Below are 20,179 nucleotides of genomic sequence, written 5' to 3' on the forward strand. Positions count from 1 at the left end.
GATCTTTCTGAAGTGCCTGCTTGCCGACCTGTTGCTAAATCAAACTGCCTAGCGGAATTCAAATGACCCACAGGACCATGCAGTTAGTTCCCTGGGGATTTTCCATTACATCAGGGTATTGTGCTGGAATTCTCCAGTGTCTTCCTGGGTTTCTTTATTCAGACTGGTGGGCACAGTGATTTCAAGCCTTTGTAGATGCAGGGCTCCTTGAAATAGCGGCTGTCCCTTGCTGTGATCAAGAGGAAGTAAGATCCCTCTGCCTCAAGTAAAGACGGAATCTCTGTAAATGGTTCCGCGTGAGGGGCTGGAGAATTGCTCCCTTTGGCCTTGCTGAAACAGTTCAAAGGGAACATTAAGGAACTTGGGGGCCATTGTGAGGTTGTTACAGAGGGGATGTGGGTGACAGGGGTGGGGACTGAGTTTGAGATTCTACTTGATGGCATCTACTTGCTGCTTTTTGCACTGGGATGCTGCTTGGGTCTGAAGGCATCTTCCCACGCAAGAGCCACTTGCATGGAAGTGTTTCTGCTGATACCAAAATGTGGCCTCTGGTTCAGCTCAGGTCATGATCTCTCGGGTCGTGAGTTCGAGCCCCACGTCGGGCTCTGTGCTGACAGCTCAGAGCCTGGAGCCCATTTCGGATTCTGTGTCTCCCTTTCTCTCTCTGGCCCTCCCCCGCTTGTGCTCTGTCTCTCAAAAGTAAATAAAAATTAAAAAAAGGAAAAGATGTGCTGGGTTGGGCAAAGGGAGCAAATCAAGATGTTCTTTTGCCTCCACCGTAGAGTCTGACGGACCTAGGTTCAAATCCCAGACATCTGTGCAGACTTAGACATGTGACTGTCCCTCTCTGAGCTTTAGTTTTCACTTCTGTGAACTGGGGATAATAAAGATACCCTTCAAAAGGGAGTTGGGCGGGGCGCCTGGGTGGCTCAGTCGGTTGAGCGTCCGACTTCGGCTCAGGTCATGACCTCGCGGTCTGTGAGTTCGAGCCCCGCGTCGGGCTCTGGGCTGACAGCTCAGAGCCTGGAGCCTGCTTCATATTCTGGGTCTCCCTCTCTCTCTCTTTCTGCCCTCTCCGGCTCATGCTGTCTCTCTCTGTCTCTCAAAAATAAATAAACACTAAAAAAAAAAGAAAATTTAGAAAAAAAAGGGAGCTGGGCACTGAATGTTTTTGGCCACCTAGCATCCCTCCCCTGTCCCAGTACAAGCACCTTGTCCCATCCTCTGGGGAGCTGTATCTCTTAGATTACAACCATGGCCTTCTAGTGAGACTGCTGACGTGCCTCTCCCCCCAGGGGGTACACGACCCTCTTCTGGCCAATCAGATTCCTTCCCTGAGAAGAGAGAAGTTCATGCTTCCCTTCTGTGGCAGCCAAGCTAGGAAGATGCCAGCCTGGAGCTTCCAGGGGCCACGTCTCCTGCAGGTAGGGGAGCAGGCATGGCTGGATCCAGGTGTTCAGATGAAGTCCTTAGAGCTCCACCTTTGTCCATGTCATGGTTCCACTTTCCTCCAGGCTGGCACGGGTTCCATGCCCATCTGTGAAGCAGTTTCTCCCGCCAGGCTTTATTGGCTAGAAGGGCTCATTTATCCACTTTAAAACATGAGCTGGGTGCCTGGATGGCTCAGTCGATTGAGCATCTGGACCTTGATATGGGCTCAGGTCATGATCTCACGGTCGTGGGATGGGGCCCTGAGTTGTGCTGTGTGCTGAGTGTGGAACCTGTTTGGGATTCTCTCTCTCCCTCTCTCTCTGCCCCTCCCCTGCTTACACACTCTCTCAAAATAAATAAAAATAAATTTCAAAACAAACAAAAAACATGGGCTAGTCAGAGAGCTGCTGGGGGTCAACTCTCAAGGAAAGATTAGGGTGCCACTCCCAAAGAAGGGCAGTGGGTCATGGTAGGCAGAAGCAACAGGTCGACTCCAGCATCCCCGACAGAGCGTGTGCAAAGGATGGAAGAGTGAATGGCCTTCCACGGGCCCAGAATTCAGTATGGTGGAGGGAGAGGCCCGGGGGTGTTGGGTGTTTCACAAGAGAGAGGTTGGAGTAGGATCTGAAGGACTTCATGTTCCCTGAGTAAGAGCAAAGTCTTCATATCAGCGGGACTGTCTGCAGGGAGGGATGAGACACGACCCCTCATCCCCACCCCAACACCGGACACACTTTTGCACAAACTCTTATACATACGGGCAGTTACTAAATATTTGATTAGAAAAGAAATAATTCTCAAATTCTCCAAGAAAAAAGGAGTTATAAAGATGGAGGGTAGAGAAGGAGAATAGGCCTGTCTATTGAAAGATGCAGCATTTTTTAAAGTTGGGTTTTTTTTTTAATTTTAAGTAATCTCTACACACAAAGTAGGGCTCAAACTCACAACCCCCAGATCGAGAGTCGCATGCTCCACCGACTGAGCCAGCCGGGTGCCCCTGAAAGATGTATTTGAGGGACAGCTTGGACTCAGAATTGTCCTGGGTCCTCTTTTTTTTTTCTCCTCTTGGGAAATTTTTATTTGTTCATTTCTGGCATGAGGATGCTTTTCTCAGTGTCACTGGAGAAGAGGATGGTCCTCCCCTGGACCTGAGTCATGCGGGGCCACCCAATCATAGGCAGAAAGCTAGCCAGGACTGCACTGAAGATAGCAGTCACATAGCCCCAGCCCAGCTGGCACTGGCCACTGTAGTACACGGAGGAGGTTCCACAGGCTTCCTTGGCAAATGGGGAGTCCAGGCTGATGGGGAAAACCAGCAGGCCCGCAATGATGGCAGTGGCTAAAATGGCAGGAAAGAACACCAGTGTGTCAGTCAAGGGGTTCTGGGCCAGTCTCCATCCCTGGACTCACTGATCCACCCTCCCATCCACCCACTCATCCATCAGTCTATTCACTTACATATTGATTCATCACCTTTCCTTTTATCCACCCATTACTCAACTAGCCTTCCACCCAACTGTCCATCTACTACTCACCCGTCCACTCATCTCTCCATCCCTCTATCCATTCGCTCATCCATCCATCTACCCATCTGCCCACTTAGCCACCTGCACCCCACCCATCCATCCACCCACCTAATCATCTGTCCATCTATCCACCCAACCATCCATCCATTTATCCATCCATCCATCCATCTACCCACCCAATCATCCATCCATCCATCCATCCATCCATCCATCCATCCATCATCCACTGATATATCCATGGATACACCCATAATTTCACCTACCCACTCGCTCATTTGTTAATTCACCAACCCACCTACCCATGCATGCATTCATGCATCGAAACTGTTGCAGGTGCTACAGTGGGCACTAATGATACTAAGGAAATGAGCTGGACACCTCCTCACTTTCAAGGCCCTTCCAAAGCAGGAGAATCACATGACCCCAGCTTCCTTTGCTGTTCTTCAACCACATTGGTCTACTTACAGTTCTGTGAACGTGCCTTGCTTGTCTCCATGCTTTTGCCTCTGATGTTCCCATTACCTGGAATCCCCTTCTATATGTGACCAACTCCCATTTGTACTTCCAGACTCAGCACAACTGATTCCTTTTCTGGGAAGACTTCTGTCCCCCCCCCCCCCCACCCTCCTGGAGTTTTTCCTTGTGTCTTGCGCTCATCCCTATTATGTCAAACACCCCTTGAGTTGTAATCACTTGGTGTGCCCCACATGCACTAGACCCTGTGTAAGCCTAGGACAAGGACTATAGCTCCATTCATTGATTCAACAAATATTTAGCGGACGCCTATTGTGTGCAAAGCACTGTCCCAGGTGCTGGCGATGTCAAAGCAGACATGTCCTCGCCCTCAAGTAGCTGACGTTCTAATGGACGGAGATGAACAATAATCAAGCAGGCAGATACGGTAAGTGCTGTGAAGCACAGAGAACAAAGAATGAGGTAGGAGAATCTCAGGAGAGGGGAGCTCCCGTACCTAGGGTCACAGAAGACCTCACTGAGGCCATGATATTTGAGCAGAGTAGGGGAGCAAGACCTGTAAGATCTGAGAAACGAGAATTGCAGACAGAGGGAACAAGCATGGTGTATCTGAGCAACAGAAAGCAAGCCATGTGGTTGGATCATGTTGAGCCTGGCAGAAGGGGCAAGAGGTGAGATTGGCGAGGGAATGAGGGTTTAATCAGGCGGAGCCTCACCGTCCATGACGAGGAGTGTGGATTTTACTCTGAGTGTAACAGGAAGTCACTGGAGGGTAGATAAGCCAGTCTGAGGGGCCCGATCTGATTTCAGTCTTAATAGGACCTGTTTGGCCAGCATAGCAGACAGATTCTAGGGGTCAAAGGTGGCAGCAGACAGACATGTGAGGTGGTTATCTCTCTAATCCAGGTGAGAGATGGTGGAGAATTAATTGAATGAGGGTTGCAGTGAAGGTCTGGGCTAGACCATCCAAAGCCTATGTATGAATTAGAGAAAAGCAAACCTTCTGGGGAGCTGAAGCCCTGCAATTCCACAGCGTAGCAAGTGGCACATAGGCTAGATTTCTGCATCTCTCAGCCCTCAGCTGGGCACCGCTGTGCAGTGCACAACCTGCCCAACTGTGTATGGTGGTCCTGGTAAAGAGGATACAAAGTGGATGGATGTGAGAGAAACAAAGGGCGGGGCAGACTATTAGGACTGGGTTTAGCTAAAGGCAGGAGAGGGTGATGTTAAGTATGCCGTTCCCTCCCCACCATTTCTGGCTTGCCAACAGACCAGGAAGTCTATAATCCTAGGATTTATCTCTGAGAATCAACACAGGAGGCCAGACTCTGCTCACAGGTTCGTTCATTCATTCACTGATTCATTCATTCCACAAACTTGTCTGGAATGCTTATGATGTGCCAGTGGATTTACCTGCAGCTGCCTGCACCCCTGGCATTGGGCCACTGCCCCTTCTGAGACACAGCCCTTTGGGGGCCAGGGCCCAGGACAGGAGGAGAACTGCACTGAAGGCCGACAAGAGCCATCCTCCAAGGAGAATTGCAGCTGAGACCTGTCAGGAAGAAAGAGCAAGGAGAGTGTTGACTGGGACAGGTAGGGGCCGGTGCAGGTGTCTCTGCTTATTGGGTAGCTACTGAATCCTCAAACCCCAAGAGGTCTGTGCTATTATCACCCCCCATTTTACATATAAACAAACCGAGGTCCAAGGAGGTGGAGTCATTTGCCTCGGGGCACATAGCGAATTAAGTGGTAGAGCTAGAATTAAAATCCAGACTTACAACCACCATGCCCCACTTTACTGAGTACCTGCTATATGACAGGATCACCAGGAGAGGCACCAGTGTAATTAAAAGTTCCTTAGAGGTGCCGGACTGGGATTCCTGACCCATTTGGTAACATGCATCATAACTGAGACTTTCAACACCTTAGCTGCGGTTTTTAAATTTAGCGCTTAGAGGGTAGCCACGTAGCTGTGCGCAGGTTGTACACTGCACAACTCCTGGAGATGCAGTGGGATCATCATACATTTGCATATTGATTACAGTTGTTTTCCAGCAGATGGCAGTATAGTGTCCCAAAGAAGGGGAACCTTTTCCTAATTTGTGCTAAGGTACTAAACGGACATGGGGCTGCTTTCAGAATCATCCTGGATGTTTGCTAAAATGCAGATAGCCAGACTCTACCCCACACCTACAGAGTCAGAGGCTCAGTGTGGGGTAGGGTAGGCGGTGGGAACCAGAACTTGGCTTTTGTTGTTGTTGCTCTGGTGGATTGGATGGTGAATTGGTGAGCCCAGGTCTCACCTTCCAGGCAAAGTCAGGAATGTCGTCCAGGGACCTGAAGGTTCCACAGCTCTGGTTCCAGCCGTTACCCTGAGGCCAGGAGCAGTAGGTGAGGACGCCAAAGGAGAAGGTGGGGGTCTGGAACCAGACGGGAGAGCTGAGGCTGAGGGCTGAGATGCAGGCAAGGGAGAGTCCCAGGGATGCCCACACACTGCCCGCCATCAGGGGGTGTCAAGGACCTAGCAGGCAACAGGCAAGGTTAGTGGTGGAGACTGCCAGGAAGGAGAGAAATGGGCTGGGGAGGGTCTCCCGCTCCCCAAGTCAGGGACCTGGTCCTGTGTTCAGACCCCAGGCAGGTCATCAGCCTCCTTTTGGCCTCGTGATGCAATGGGAGGTGTTAATATCTGGGGAGCGGGGACGGGGCTTTGCGCTAACAGGTTCTGGAAGTAGAATAGCCCCAAATCTTAGAATAAATAATAGTGCTTAAACAGAACTTTGAACACACACTTTCTGCATGGGACGTCATCATCACTGGTCCAGGCAAGGCCCCTCCTGTGTTTCTCTCGTTCATTCATTTGGTCATTCATTCATTCTCTCCACCCATCAAGTCTTGCACTGTCCCAAGGGGCTGCTTCTCCCCAGAGTGGGTACCTTTTTCTAAATCACACACACACACTATGTTTCCAGCAACTACCCTGCCCATTAGCTCATGCCTTCTAATGTGTCTTTTTGTTTGGAGGTATTTTTGCAAAATTGGTATCGCTCAGCATGTTTGTATTTTTCGCTTATGTAAATGACATTATTTTGTATGTTGCATTTTGTTTCCTACTTTGGGCACTAAGCATAACGTTTTTAGGGTTGATCCATGTAACTGTGTATCCCTATTCCATTTAACTCGGTGTGAGTTTCCCAGGGGCAGATCCTGAAACAAGGGTTTGGGTGCAAGTAGTGTACTTTGGAGGTGGCCCCGTGGAGGAAGAAGTGGGATGAGAAGAGAACGCAGCCAGTTAAGAATGTGTTATGAAGCCGGCTGGCCCCAGTGTGACTCTGGGAGATGGCAACCGGCACCCTAGAGTTACCCTTCCCGGGGGGGCTGAGGGAGGCGTGGATTTTACACAACCAATTCTCGCCGGCCATTGGTTGAGGGCTGCCCCCAGCAGTGGGTGGCGGCAACGTGCGGGTGACCAAATAGGCTGCAACGGGACCGACACTGTACGGGCAATGAAATGCAGTACAGGTGGAAACCCACTGCTGCGCGGAGACCCCGAGATGCCGAGGGAGAGTGAGCGGAGCCCGGCCGGACCTGCCACCCCGTCGCCTCCACCTGCGGCGTGGTATTATTCCCTTTGCATTTCACCAGCGCTAGCCCTCTGCCCCCGGCAGCTGTGCCGTGAACACCCGTGTGCACGGTCTTACGTGAGAATTTTGTGGGTGCACGCTTTGGAACACCTCGCTGCCTCCGATGGCATGTCTCTGTTTCCTCTGAGTGAGAAATCCCACCTCCTTTCTACATTCTCTCCGTCTGTGCCGGAAGGTGCCCAGGGGCCCGCATGCCCAAACATTAGACTTTGTTCTGTCTCCTCCCGCTTTACAGATGGGAAAGTAGAAGCGCAGAGAGGGTAACAGACTCCCCCAGACTGACCCAGGAAGTCAGTTTGGGTGAGTGAGCTGGAGGAGTGTCTAATAATAACAGCCACTGCTGTCCACATGCTCTCATGGGCCAGGCAATTCACACGCATCGCATAACTCATACGCTACGTGACGCCCCAGCCACAAGACTAGAGGGCCGGAGTGGGCTCATCTTTGTTGACTGGAGGAGAGCCCACTTGTGGCCCAGGGGTCTGCCGGGCTGCACAGCAGCAGAGGAGGGTGGGTGCTATGACCTCTTGTTTTATAAGGGAGGACCCTGAGGCTCAGAGAGGTGTGGGCGACTCAGCTCAAGGACACAGTTGGAAAGGGTGGCCGGGGATTCATACGCAGACCTGGTGACTTGACAGCTGTCCTTGAAAGCCCAGGGTAATGACCCTAACAGTCACCGTGCATCGTCCACCTGCTGTGGGCCAGGCACAGGTTTGGGTGGCTCCCTGAGGGAAGAGAAGGGACATGCCCAGGGTCTTACGGCTGAGATGTGGGACAGCAGGACTTGAACCTGGGTCTGTCTAATACTTGAACCAGTATTAAGTTGAATACTTAACCATGGCATTTCCCATCTCCTTGCTCGGCTTCATTCACCCCCCCCCACCTCTACTCTTCCTGCTATCTTCCTCTCCCCAGCTCTTAGCTTTCTTCTGAGGCAGGGCTGTATATCTGTCCCTCTCTGCTCAGGGGCATCTGTTCCCCACACAAGGCCAGGAGAGCGCCTCTAGCCGGGTGATGGCATCTCCCTATATCTTATTCCAGAGAATTTCATTTCTCTTGCCCTGAGACGACTACCCCCGTTGTGTCTGTGAAAGTCCCAGGTACAGACCGACGTTCCAACCATTGATAGCCCAAGCAAATGCTTTCTCTTTGGGGAGGCATACAGGCTTTGAGGCCCCAGAAGTTCAATTGTGGCTATCATATTTATTGTCTGTGTGACCTTGGGCAAGTCAGTTACCCCTTGTGAGCCTCAGTTCTTTTATCGGTGAAACAAGCCTTCTACTAGTACCTATCTCATGGGTTGTTGGGAGGACTAAATGAGAAAATGTACAGAAGGTGCTTTGTAGAGTGCCCTGCACCTGGTACGTCTTCAATAAATTGTCATAATGATCGTGATGGTGGTGGTGATGGTGATGGTGGTGATGATGTTGACGGTGATGATGGTGATGGTGGTGATGGTGGTGATGATGTGGTGGTGGAGGTGATGTTGGTAGTGGTGGTGATGCTGATGGTGGTGATAATGATGGAGATGATGATAATGCTGATGGTGGTGATAATGATGGAGATGATGATGATAATGCTGATGGTGGTGATGATGTATGATGGTGCGGATGTGGTGGGGGGGTAATGCTGCAGGTGGTGATGGTGGTGATGGTGGTGGCAGAGGTGGTGGTGATGCTGGTGATAATGAGAAGGAGGTGATGATGGTGGCAATGATGTGGAGGTGGTGACGATGGTGATAGTGGTGGCGGTGGTGAATGACGCCAGTAGTATCGGTATTATTCACAGTTGTCTGATGGCTCATAACTAGGATTAGAAGCTACTTCAAACCGATGAAAACCAAATGGAGACCCAGATTGCTCATGCAACTTGCCCAAGATCCCCTGGCAAATCAGGGGAAAACTGGAATCCAAGCCAAGACTCCAGCTCCCAGACTGATAGGCAGAAACACCTTCTCCTCCCCTCAGAACATCCCTACAACTCCCGCTCCCCAATGCCTGTCCCCTTGGCTTGCTCTCAGAGAGGAAGGGGAGCAGATAGGTGGGAAAGACAAGGAAGGAAGGGAAGGGTGCCAGCAGCGGAGGGAGAACTGGTAATTACCCCAGCAGATAGGGAGAGCGAGGTTGGTGGGGCGCAAACCACTCCAAAGGGAAGTTAAGACCCTGCTTCAACCACTGACCAGCAAATGCCCACCACTACCCCCTTGGTGACCTCTCTACCCCTCCTGGAAGGGTTGGGCAAGACGCCTTTCCCTCCATCTCTACCAGCTCCTCCAACACATGCATCAGCACAAAGGGATTTTATGACCTAGCCTAGCGGTACAAGGGCCTCCCTAGAGTAACCACGCTGCAGTTTTCCAGAGGAATAATGCCAGGTGCTGTGGTGCCTCACATGGTCCCTGGAGACTATCTGGGGTGGCACCTGGACCCAGCCTTAAATGTCACGAAATCATGGAATGCTGAAGTTAGTCAATTTTCCTTCAAACATCAAGAAGAAAGTCTCTGTTGGAGTAAAGCAGCTCTTTTAAAGCTTATTTATTTTGAGAGAGAGCAAGTGAGCATGAGCCAGGGAGGGGGCAGAGAGAGAGAGGGGGGAAGAGAGGGAATCTGAGCTAACAGCAAAGAGCCTGATGAGGGCCTCGAACCCACAAACTGGGAGATCATGACCCGAGCCGATGTCGGATGCGTAACCGACTGAGCCACCCAGGTGCCCCAAGTTAAAAAAGAAATTATTAAAAACTGATGGGGAACCTTGAACAGGCAACAGAGTCCAGTGAGAATTTAGGAATGTGGTTGGGGTTTCCTTGTATTGGCGGTTTTCTTCTATGTTTTGCTGTGATACTGGTTGTCCATTAGGAACTCACATGTATTTTAATGAACAACTGAAAGTCCAGTCTTATTTAAATAATAAGAGAGGCGGCTGGATGAGGAGGCTGAGGGGAGAAGGTGGTTTGCTAATAGGAACACTACTTAGACGACTGGAAGTGAGGCCCAGCAGGGCTGAGCCGGCTCAAGGGCACCGTGGTCAAAGCAGAGCTGTCCACCAAGCCAAGGGCACCTACACAGACGCCCCAGGGCTGGTGCTTTTCAACCTTGGGTCTCACTTTGGGCTCTAAGCCCGGCCAGCACTTTAAATGTGGCACGACTCTTGGGCTTGGAGGCTGGCCAGTCACTCTATCACTTCCCAGCTCTATGACCTGGGGTAAGTCACTCCACTGCTCCGGGCCTCAGTTTCTCCATCTATAAAAGCAGATTGGACATCCCAGAGGGTAGGGACCATTGGGTTCAATCACTGAGCAGGGTGATGTTCTAGAAAGAAATGGACAGACCATCTTCCCCTTCCCAACACTATGACCTTGGGGAGGCCATCCCACCTCTCTGGATAAGGGGGTAGGAGTTATTATGAAAGTTCAAGGGGATAAAATGCATGTGTGTGCCTTTCAGGGGAGGGAGAGAGAAGCTGGGGCAGGTAGGTCAGGGTCACAATGCATAGACTTTTTATTCCTAGGATTAGCAAAACCTCGTGGCCATCCGCCAGCAAGTGAGATGCAGCCCCTTGAGTGAGGGAGAGTGGATTTTTTTAATCCTGCACCAAAATCAGCCTCTCCTGTGGGTTTGGCAGGATCCTGAGGGGTGTAATTCCAGCCAGGAAGCTGGGGAGCCCAGAACTGCCCAAGGCCCATGATTTTGCCTCTCTCTGGCTGCCCCAGTGGCTCTCCGGGCGTTTCTGACCTTGAAAAGCGTTTTGTTCTCCGGATAATGTGCTCAGTGTCACCTGGGAAAATCACGCCGACCGTCCAGGTGCCCAGAAACCTAAATGAGGCATTATAACCTGAAACCACATCCGGGCAGGCTCCAATTAGCTGGAATCCACCTAAGGGAAGCTTGAAAGGGGCTGAACATTTTCTCCTCCAGCTCAGCATCTAACTGTTGATGACGGTGGAGGATTCTTGAGCGCTCACTATCACAAAGCCCCATTTGAAACACTTTCGGTGCCTTAGGTCATATAAGCCTCCCGGCCGCTCTATGGCAGGTGCTGTTCCGGGAACTCGCGTTTTTACAGAAGACAAAACGAAGGCTCAGGAAGTAAGTGGCAAGCCCTGCACTCGGGCTCAGGCAATTGGACTTCTGACTCTGGGCCCTAAGCCCAAAGTGATGCTAAAAGGTTAGTTTAAAAGTCAGATACATACCCAGCAGCTTCCTGGGCTGTCCAGGGTTAGGGCTTGGTCAACCCTCCCACCTGATCTGGCCAGAGAGCATGCATGTTCCCAGAGGAGCCACAGCCAGCCATAGCAGGCGGGGCTCTGGGACTCGGGAGGTTAGAGGTGGCTGCTAGTTCCTTGGTATGTCCCCACCGCCAAGTCCCTTTCTTTTCCCTGGCTTTTGTGTCCTTATCTGTTAACCAAAGGGGTTGGTCACTTGTTCACTCAACCTATATGTGCCCAGCCCTGTCTGACCCTCATGGGTAGAGCAGTGGACAGAACAGAGTGCCTGCCCTCTAGGAGCTTTGGGTTTTGTGGGCAAGACAGAGAAACAGGAAAGAACAATGTGGTCCGGCCATCCATCCATCCATCCATCTAACAAATATTTATTGGGTGTCTATTATGTTCCAGGAAGCATTTTAGTTGTTGTAGATTTAGTCGTGAGGAAAACAGACAAATCTGTTGTCCTCACGGAGCTTACACTCTAGAAGGAGAACAAGACAGTAAGGATATAAACAAGTCAGCATATAAGATGTCAGTTGTTAATAAATGCCACAGAGAAAAATGGAGCAGGGAAAGGAGATGCCATGTGATTGGAGAGGTCATGGAAAGCCATGAGAAGGTGACCTTTGGGCAAGAACTGAAGGAGGAAGCCAGGTGGGCTTGTGGGAGAGGAATATTCCATGCAGAGGAAGGTGCGGGAGCAAAGACCCTGTGGTAAGCAGGCGCTTGGCAAGTTTCAGGAAGCCAAGAGGCGGAGGGATGGGGTAGAGTGGAGAGCTTTGTTGGCAATGAAGATCTTTGTCTTTTAATTTCTGAGTGAGATGCAGAGTCTGTGGATAGGCCTGAGCAGGAGGGTGAGGACCTATCTTGTGTTTTACACAGATCACTGCAGCTGCTGGGGGGAGAACCAGGGCATAGGGAGAAGAAGGGAGAAGCAGTCAGCACCTTTAGTCAGTCAAGTGAGAGACAATGGTGGATCAGATAGGCAGACAGAGAGGGAGGGAAGGAGAAAGGAGTGGTCAGATGCTGGATCTATATTAAATGTCAAAGGTCAAGCCAACCGGATTTGCTTACAGATTTGACACAAAGTGTGACAATACCTCCAGGGCATCCTCAATACCTTGGGGTGGGGAGCCACAGGAGGGGTAGGTTTGCTAGGGGAGGAAGAGGTATCTAAATGTGATGTAGCCTAGGTCAGGTTTGGGATGTGTATTTTATGAACCCATCAATCAACAGATACATACAGACACGGCTTCAGACCAAGAGAAAGCCCAGGGCAATGTTGGGCTCAAGCACAGAGGAGGGGCACCTGATCCAGCCTGGGGAGTGGAGGGGGGGGCAGGTGATGTCCAGGCTGAGATCTGATGCACCGGTTGGGACTGGGGAGGATCCCACTCCCACTCCTGTCTCTTCCTCCCAGCTGCCCAGCCGGCTGAGCCAGATTTCTGCTTCTAGTCTAGGCTGCGTTCCAGGTTGGCTGTGTGAGCTTTGGAAAATCCTGCAGTGTAATGGCTCTAAGCCCCAGTTTCCCATTGCAATGGATTGAATGGGTGTGTGCCCTCAAAATTCTTCTGTGGAAATCCTGCCCCACAGGGTCATTGGACTAGGAGGTGGGCCTTTGGAAGGTGATGAGGTCATGAAGGTAGAACTCTCGTGAATGGCATCAGTACCCTTATAAAAGAGGCCCCAGGGAGCTCCCTCACCCCTTCGGCCATGTGAGGACACAGAGAAAAGATGGCCTTCTACGTAGTAAGAAGTGGGCTCTCACCAGACGCCAAATGTGCCTGCATCTAGATCTTGGACTTCCCAGCCTCCAGCACTGAAAAATTTATTTATAAGCCTCTCAGTCTGTGACGCTTTGTTCTAGCGACCTGAGAAGACCAAGATACCCACCCTCAGAAGGATGGCCATGTCCTAGACCAATGGGACTTACCTTTGGGAGGTGACAGAGTCCTTTGAAAATGGGATTTAAAACTATGGATACAAGGGTGCCTGGGTGGCTGTGTCGGTTAAGCATCCGACTTCAGCTCAGGTCACGATCCCATGGTTCCTGGGTTTGAGCCCCACTTGGGCTCTCCACTCTTGGAACAGAGCCTGCTTTGGCTCCTCTGTCTCCCTCTTTCTCTGCCCAGCTCGTGCTCTCTCTCTCCCCAAAATAAACATTTAAAAAATATATTTAAAAATAATTTTAAAAAACTATGGGATGCATTCCCCGTGCAGCCTTGTGTACACACACACACACACACACACACACACACATTATTTCAGGGGCTCATGGACCCCTGAAGCCCATTATGGCCTCTGGACAAGACTTTCCCCTCTCCCCCCTCCAGATTCTTCCCTCCAGACTCACCACACTTCAGGTCAAAACTCTCCAATGTGGCCTCTTCTGCTCAGGCTCCAGCTTTGAACAGAAGTCTATGACCCTGTAAAATGTTCCCTTTGAAGGAAACATTCAGGTTGGTGAATAAAGCCCAGGTGGGTGATAAGCTGGTGTGGGGTGTGTGTGTGTGTGTGTGTGTGTGCTCCTTAAATCAACAGGCTTTCACTCCGGGCTGCTGGAGGGGCTGGACAAGGAGGGAAAAGCCAACCACAAATCGGAATGGGGTATGGGTATGGTGTTTCCTGGGTAGGAGAAGGCATGAATAGGGATTAACTGATCTACAATTAAACAGCAGTTGTTGAAATTCGTGGCACTGTGCTTTCCCTTCTGCTTTGGTAATTCTAGTCCATGGAACAGGCTTACATATTTCCCTGGGACCTGAGGATCTTCGCTATAGCCTGTGAACTTCCAAAAGTGGGCACTGGATCTGAAAATCTTTATCTCCAGCATCTACCTTAAGATTTCACACAGAGTAGGTGCTGGTCTTGTCTTTTGCTGTGAGACAATCGTAATTCAAACTGGCTCAAGTAGAAATGAGAAATTTATTGGCTTCCATAACTGACATTTTAATGTTACAGCTTTAGGCACAGCTGGATCCAGGTGAATAAGCAATATCTTCAGGACTTCTCGCTCCCCCATCTCTCAGCTCTGTTTTCTGCTGAGTTGGCTTCACTCGCAGGCAGATTCTCTCTGGCTTCTGGCTTCTGGCTGGCCTTCTGAGGCCAAAGGAAAGCAATTCCAGAGAAAAGAAAGCTTCTCTTTATACAGAGTGGCAGCAAGTGTTGTGATGAACTCTTGTGGGGCAAGCTTAGGTTACATGCCCACCCATGAACCATTCATTGTGGCCAGGAAGGTGGGTTGTTCTGATTGGCCAGACTTAAGTCCTGTGCCCTAGGATTGGGGGTAGGGGGTTGGGGACTGGTGATATGGTAGGCATGTCACAAGGTTCAACCCCCTGGGATGACATGGACTAAAGGTGGAGGATGGGGTGGTTTCTAGGAGGAAAACTAAGGTTAGCAGAGGATGTGGGATGGATGCTGGGCAGGTGAGAAAAAGAGATATCGCTCTAATGCTGTAAATGCTACCATGACAAACAGGGACACACTGGCTCGTGCTAGAGGAAGCATGAGGGTCCAGAAAATTAAGTGCAGAAAATGTGAGTGAGGCCTGAGGCCGAGGTTAAGTCCCAGCTCTGCCACCTGCACTTAGTGTGACATTGGTCAGGGCATCTCTGCCTCTCTGGACCTCAGTTTCTTTATCCGTAAGATGGGCACATCTGGAGTTGATTATTGCTAGGGATTTCCCACTCATTCAGTCACTCAGTTCTTCATTTGTTTCTTTCTCTTTTTTAATATTTATTTTTGAGAGAGAGCGAGAGAGAGAGAGAGCACAAGCAAGGGAAAGACAGAGAGAGAAAGGGAGACACAGAATCCGAAGCAGGCTCCAGGCTCTGAGCTGTCAGCACAGAGCCCGACGTGGGGCTCGAACTCACAAACTGTGAGATCGTGACCTGAGCCAAAGTCAGACGCTCAAGCAACTAAGCCACCCAGGCGCCCCTTCATTTTTTTCTTTCAATCAATATTTGTTGAAAGGCTTTGGAGTTAGGGAAAACTGGATCTGAATCCCAGTTCTGATGCTTATTGGCTGTATCAGGCTTGACAGATACACCTTTTCAGGCGTGCTCAGCTGTGTCCTTCAGAGCCCCCCAGCCACACTAGCCGCAATCCAGCCTCTGCTCTCCCTGCAAGCAGTCGGGGTCCCTTGCTGCAGCCACTTGACCAGCTCAGCCTGCAGTGCCTGCAGTGGCCTGAGGACTGGGCCAGCCTCCCCAAATCCCCAGCTGTCGTCCAAGCTGATGCGACCAGACTGTCGGCAGTGGGGGCTCGGGTGCCTCCCCTTGCAGACTCAGGTACAGCTCTGGGTGGGAAACTGGCTTCCCTCATGGCTGCCCAGAGGCACAGGTGACACAACCCAGAAGTGAGAAGCAATTGGACCCAACCGTGACCGACGGCAGATAGGAGATGGGATGTGTCAGTGCGTGCATGTCTTGCCTTTGGTCCCTGCAGTAGTTCACGTGGCCTCTCTGGAGAGGCCCTGAGTGCTGGAATTCCCGGCTGGCTGTGTTTTCGTGAGAGGCTCTAGTCAACTTCTCATGTGCTGTATGTGCTCACGCTCTTTCGTCGCCTCAGAGTCCCTTTCCTTCACTTTCGTTGGGTTGGGATTATGCTCCCAGCTAAAGCATCAGCAAGAAACTTTTGTCTCGGGCTCTGTTTTCCAGGGAACCCAGACTGAGATACCATAGCTGTGTGACCTTGAGCAATTTACTTAACCTCTCTGAGCTTCAGATCCCTGCATCTATAAAAGAGAGGGAACAATAAAGCATCTCTTACAGGATTGTTGAGACAGCCGCAGGCAAAGTGCTCGGCTCAGTAAGTGACAGTTTCCATTTGTATCCTTGCTGGGAACCAGGCGCTGGGTCATGTCATGTGAAAACAGTTATTCAACATTCAACTCCGTGGATATTTCTTGTGTGTCAACTTTGTGCTAGTCTCTGCTCCCAAGGAGCTCACGGTCTAGAAAGGCAGGGATGTAATTGGGCAATTATACTACAGTGTTATTAGTGCCTTAGTGGTGGGTGGAAAACTGGGGGGCTGCAGTATGGTAGTCAGGGATGGTAATAAGAGGTGGCTCCTTGGAGGAGGTGATATTAAAGCTAAGATCTGAAGAATATTTAGTGGTTTCTGATGATGGGCAGGTGAAGGGCCAAGTGTTCCAGACAGAGGACATGGCATGGGCACAGGCCTGGCGTTAAGGGACAACATTTCAAGGAATATACTGGCTCCCACCCTCAAGAAGCAGGCAAACTGCAAGGGAAACAAAATGGGTAAGTGTGAACCAATGAAAATGCATGAATATGGTCTTTGCCAAGGAATATGTGAGTTCTAGAACTATATGGTTCAATATGGTAGCCAGAGCCACATGTGGCTAGATTTAAATTAAAATTAAATAAAAATTAAAATTCAGTTCCTCAGTCGCACTGGCCACATTTTGAGTGCTCAGTAGTCAACTGTGGCTAATGTTGGACGATACAGATCTAAAATATCTCCATCACTGCAGAAAGTTCCATTGGACAGAGCCACCAGAAAGTCTGACAACAGAGCTGCCACATCAGGGCAGACTTCCTGGAGGAGGGGACAGAGGAGGAGTACCGGGAGAGTCGCTGGGTGGCACTGTCCTCTATCCCCAGGAACAGAAAAGCCAGGGGTAAAGCCAGGTAGGAGTTGGCTCTGGAAACAGTGCACAACCTGACACCTCTTTGGTCAGGGTATAATCTCTGGGTCTGTGCTGGCTGGCAGCCTCTCACCTGGATTGGAGGACCCAGGAATGCAGGGGGAATCAGCAGAGGAGGGGCTCAACCAGGAAGTCCTCCCGCTCTCAAGGCCAGGAGCATTCTGGGAGTTGTAGTTTGGCATCTCTGGGATGCCCTCAAAGCTTGACGGAGGCAGAAGCGCTGGTGCTGGACCTGGGCTAGGCATCTCTCTGGGGAAAGAGCTGGTCAGGCTGGGGATGGATACCCCCGGGTTGGGGGTTCCTGCAGGTGCTGGCAGGAGGAGGACTGTGTTCTCCCCACTGGTGCTTACATTGTGGGATAGAGAGGTGATGCCAAGATGGAGCACTAAGCTGGCTGGAAGCCAAGAGACATTCAGTTTAATTTTTTTTTAATATTTATTTATTTTTGACAGAGAGAGGGAGAGAGAGCACGAGAGAGCATGAGCGGGGGAGGGGCAGAGAGAGAGGGAGACACAGAATCCGAAGCAGGCTCCAGGCTCCGAGCTGTCAGCACAGAGCCCGACGCGGGGCTCGAACTCACGGACCGTGAGATCATGACCTGAGCCCAAGTCGGATGCTCACCTGACTGAGCCACCCAGGTGCCCCTGAGAGACATTCAGCTTAAACAGAACCCTCAGTCCACACATTCTGGTTAATCAAGATTTGCCCAGGAGAGACAGGAAGTTCCTATAAGGTTGGAGAGGAGAGGTGGCATATGATATGCTATCAGCTGTTGGTCATTTGTGCGTTTAACCCAGTATTTACTGCGCTCAACATTTATTGAGTGCTTACTGTGTGCCAAGCCCTGCTCTAGGCACTGGGAATCAGGAGTGAACAAGAGACAAAAGTCTGTGCCTCCAGGAGGTTTCCAGAAGGGAGCAGACAATAAACAATGAATTGCCTTTGCTTCTAGAACATACACCTGTCCTGTAAAAGCCCTGGATTAAACGTGCATTTTGACAGATTTTAACTTTCAATTCAACCATCCTCCCGTCTCCTACCCCCAGGGGTGGCAGTCATATTTAAAAACCACTGACTTGGGGCCTACCGATGATTGTGTCCAAGACATCCAGATGATAGAGGAGAGTGTCCTAAGGTATTAGATCTTATGGGGCCTCTATCTCAGCATTTTGAGTCAATTAGAGAGTGTTAGGCTGCTCCTTGGTAAAATGGGGCGGGGGGTGGTCCTAACCTCAAAAGGACTGTTATGCAAATGGAAAGAGTTAACAGATACGGTGTGTGTCTCCTGCAACAGGGATGTATTTCCTTACACACACACACACACACACACACACACACACACACACACACATATATATCAAGATGAGGCAAGTGAGCCTCCCGTCAGTTCTCCCAAAGCCACGCAGCGTGATGTCCTTTTTCTCTCTTCTCACCTTTATCGAGGTCTAACTCCTCTTCAATAAATGCACATGATTTTAGGTCCTCCAGTTATTCATACCCGGTGCATTTCCTTAGGAGACCTGTCACCAATGCAGTTCAATTTATTTGTGCAATGTCCCACAAGAGCCTGGAGCTTGCCAGCTGCTTAGCCACTGGGTGCCCAGCACCTAGCACGCTGTAGGTGCTTAATAAAGATGTATGGAATGGAAGATAGCGACACAGGTGTTTTCCTGTTTAGGGGCGGCTTCCTACGATTCTCTCAAGTTGTCCAAAAGTCTTCACGGGTCTGGCTTCCCACTGCAACACAGTGGCAGCGGCCGTCGCACGCAGTAGGCACCCCCACCCCCCTAATGTGCTGAACAGCTTCCCACACGCCCGAAAAAGGGGTGCAGTTCCCCTGCCCGCCGCGAGGGGGCGCTGGCGCCTCGCGCAGATCCTTCTTGCTCTGGGGCTGGCGCCAGCCGCCGGGATGATTCAAAGGGCGAGTCTTTACCCAGCGCCTCCAGAGTTCCCGGGCTGCCTTAGGCTCTCGGGAGGGCAGGCCCGCCGCGAGCCGGTACCCGTTGCGGGGGATCCCGGCCAGGATCTGGGGGTCGTCCCGGGAACGCGGGCCGGGATCACGAGCACGTTCCAAGCTGCGCGCGGCGGGGTCGCACAGGCAGGCGCGGAGCGCTTCCGGGAGGAGTGTTCTCGCTGCACTCGCGACCTCTGACCCTAGCCTAGGGGCCTGCAGGCGCTCGCGGGTCTGGCCGGCCGCGCTCCGCCCCAGGCCCCTCCGCGCAGGCGCTGCCAGCCGCGGTTCCCATGGCGACGGGGGCGCTTCCCCGCGCGAGGCCCCGCCCCCAGCAGGCTAGGCTGCGCGGGGCCGAGGCGGCGCGGGCAGGTGCCGCGGGCTGCGGGCAGGTGGCGGCGCGGCGCGGGCAGGCGGCGGCGGCTGCAGGGTAGGTTGTGCGGCGGCCGCCGGCGGTGGGGGCGGGCTGTCTGCCCCCAGTCCCCCGCCCGCGGAGGGGCTGGGGAGGCGGCGGTGGGCGATGGCCGCCAAGTTTCTGCTCGGCTGAGGCCCCGGGAGAAAAGTTGGCAAAGTTGGCCCGGGAAGAGGTGGGGACCCGGTGGATCTCCCCTGGCTCCGGGTCTGCGTGGAGGGAGGATCCCGATTTGGGAGCCGGGGATCCGTCTCCCGAGACTTGGGAGTGGATCCCGCGGGAAGATCCCGCACAGGGCAGCCAATGGATCCCGCACCACCAGGCTGAAGACTTGGGAGTCGAGCCCAGGAGTGGATCGGGCACCGGCGGCCTGGGGTCCCTGCCATTCGATCTCCAGCCTGAGGATGGCGGGGGTCAGTGATTGGAGACTGGGAGCTAGTTGATCCCTCTCCCTCTCCCTCTCCACGCTTGTCCGAGCCGTGGCAGTGGATCCTGAGAGGAAATCTTGTAGCCGGGAGCTGGGGGATCGCCGGAGATCCGGGGCACCCAGTCTGGAGCGGCTAGGATCTGGACGTCCGTGCGGGTTGGAGGCCCGGAGGTGGGCACTGGGGAACGGGGGTGTCCGCGAGGCCGAGCCCGGGGCGAGAGGATTCTGCGGGCAGCGGGGGCGTTGGAGAGAGCCGCGCGCGGGGCCCCTCGGGCGCCGGGGCTCCGGACGCGCCCTCCCCGCGGGGCCTGCGCTCCCCTCCGCGCGCCTTCCCGGGGCTGAGGCGCCCTGATGGGATTAAGGCTCAGCCCCCCTGCTCCTAGGCTGGCTCGGAAGGCCCTCATCTTGCTGGTGGCGCCGCCCGGAGCCACAGGCGGGG

At 52.2% G+C, this 20,179-nt stretch overlaps 1 protein-coding gene across 1 annotated transcript; it reads right to left on the bottom strand.

Annotated features, from left to right (window-relative positions):
• Nucleotides 1-2,507: 2,507 nt before the first annotated feature.
• On the bottom strand, nucleotides 2,508-19,196 carry TMEM211 (transmembrane protein 211). The gene is made up of 5 exons (XM_030335828.1): nucleotides 19,132-19,196; nucleotides 18,884-19,025; nucleotides 5,735-5,851; nucleotides 4,845-4,983; nucleotides 2,508-2,770 (listed from the first exon to the last, which is right to left on the bottom strand). The coding sequence occupies exons 1-5, from the start codon at nucleotides 19,194-19,196 to the stop codon at nucleotides 2,508-2,510; spliced, it is 726 nt and encodes a 241-aa protein (XP_030191688.1).
• Nucleotides 19,197-20,179: the final 983 nt, after the last annotated feature.

Source organism: Lynx canadensis, chromosome D3 (genome assembly GCF_007474595.2).
Source record: "Lynx canadensis isolate LIC74 chromosome D3, mLynCan4.pri.v2, whole genome shotgun sequence".
Lineage (NCBI taxonomy): Eukaryota > Metazoa > Chordata > Mammalia > Carnivora > Felidae > Lynx > Lynx canadensis.

Coding starts and splice junctions, on each gene's coding strand:
- TMEM211 (XM_030335828.1), bottom strand. CDS start 19,196: ATGGGAACCGCGGCTGGCAGCGCCTGCGCGGAGGGGCCTGGGGCGGAG. Junction 5,852..18,883: donor GGGAACTCTGGAGGCGCTGG/GTAAAGACTCGC, acceptor GTCTGGTTCCAG/ACCCCCACCTTCTCCTTTGG. Junction 2,771..4,844: donor AGGGGTGCAGGCAGCTGCAG/GTAAATCCACTG, acceptor CTGCCATTTTAG/CCACTGCCATCATTGCGGGC.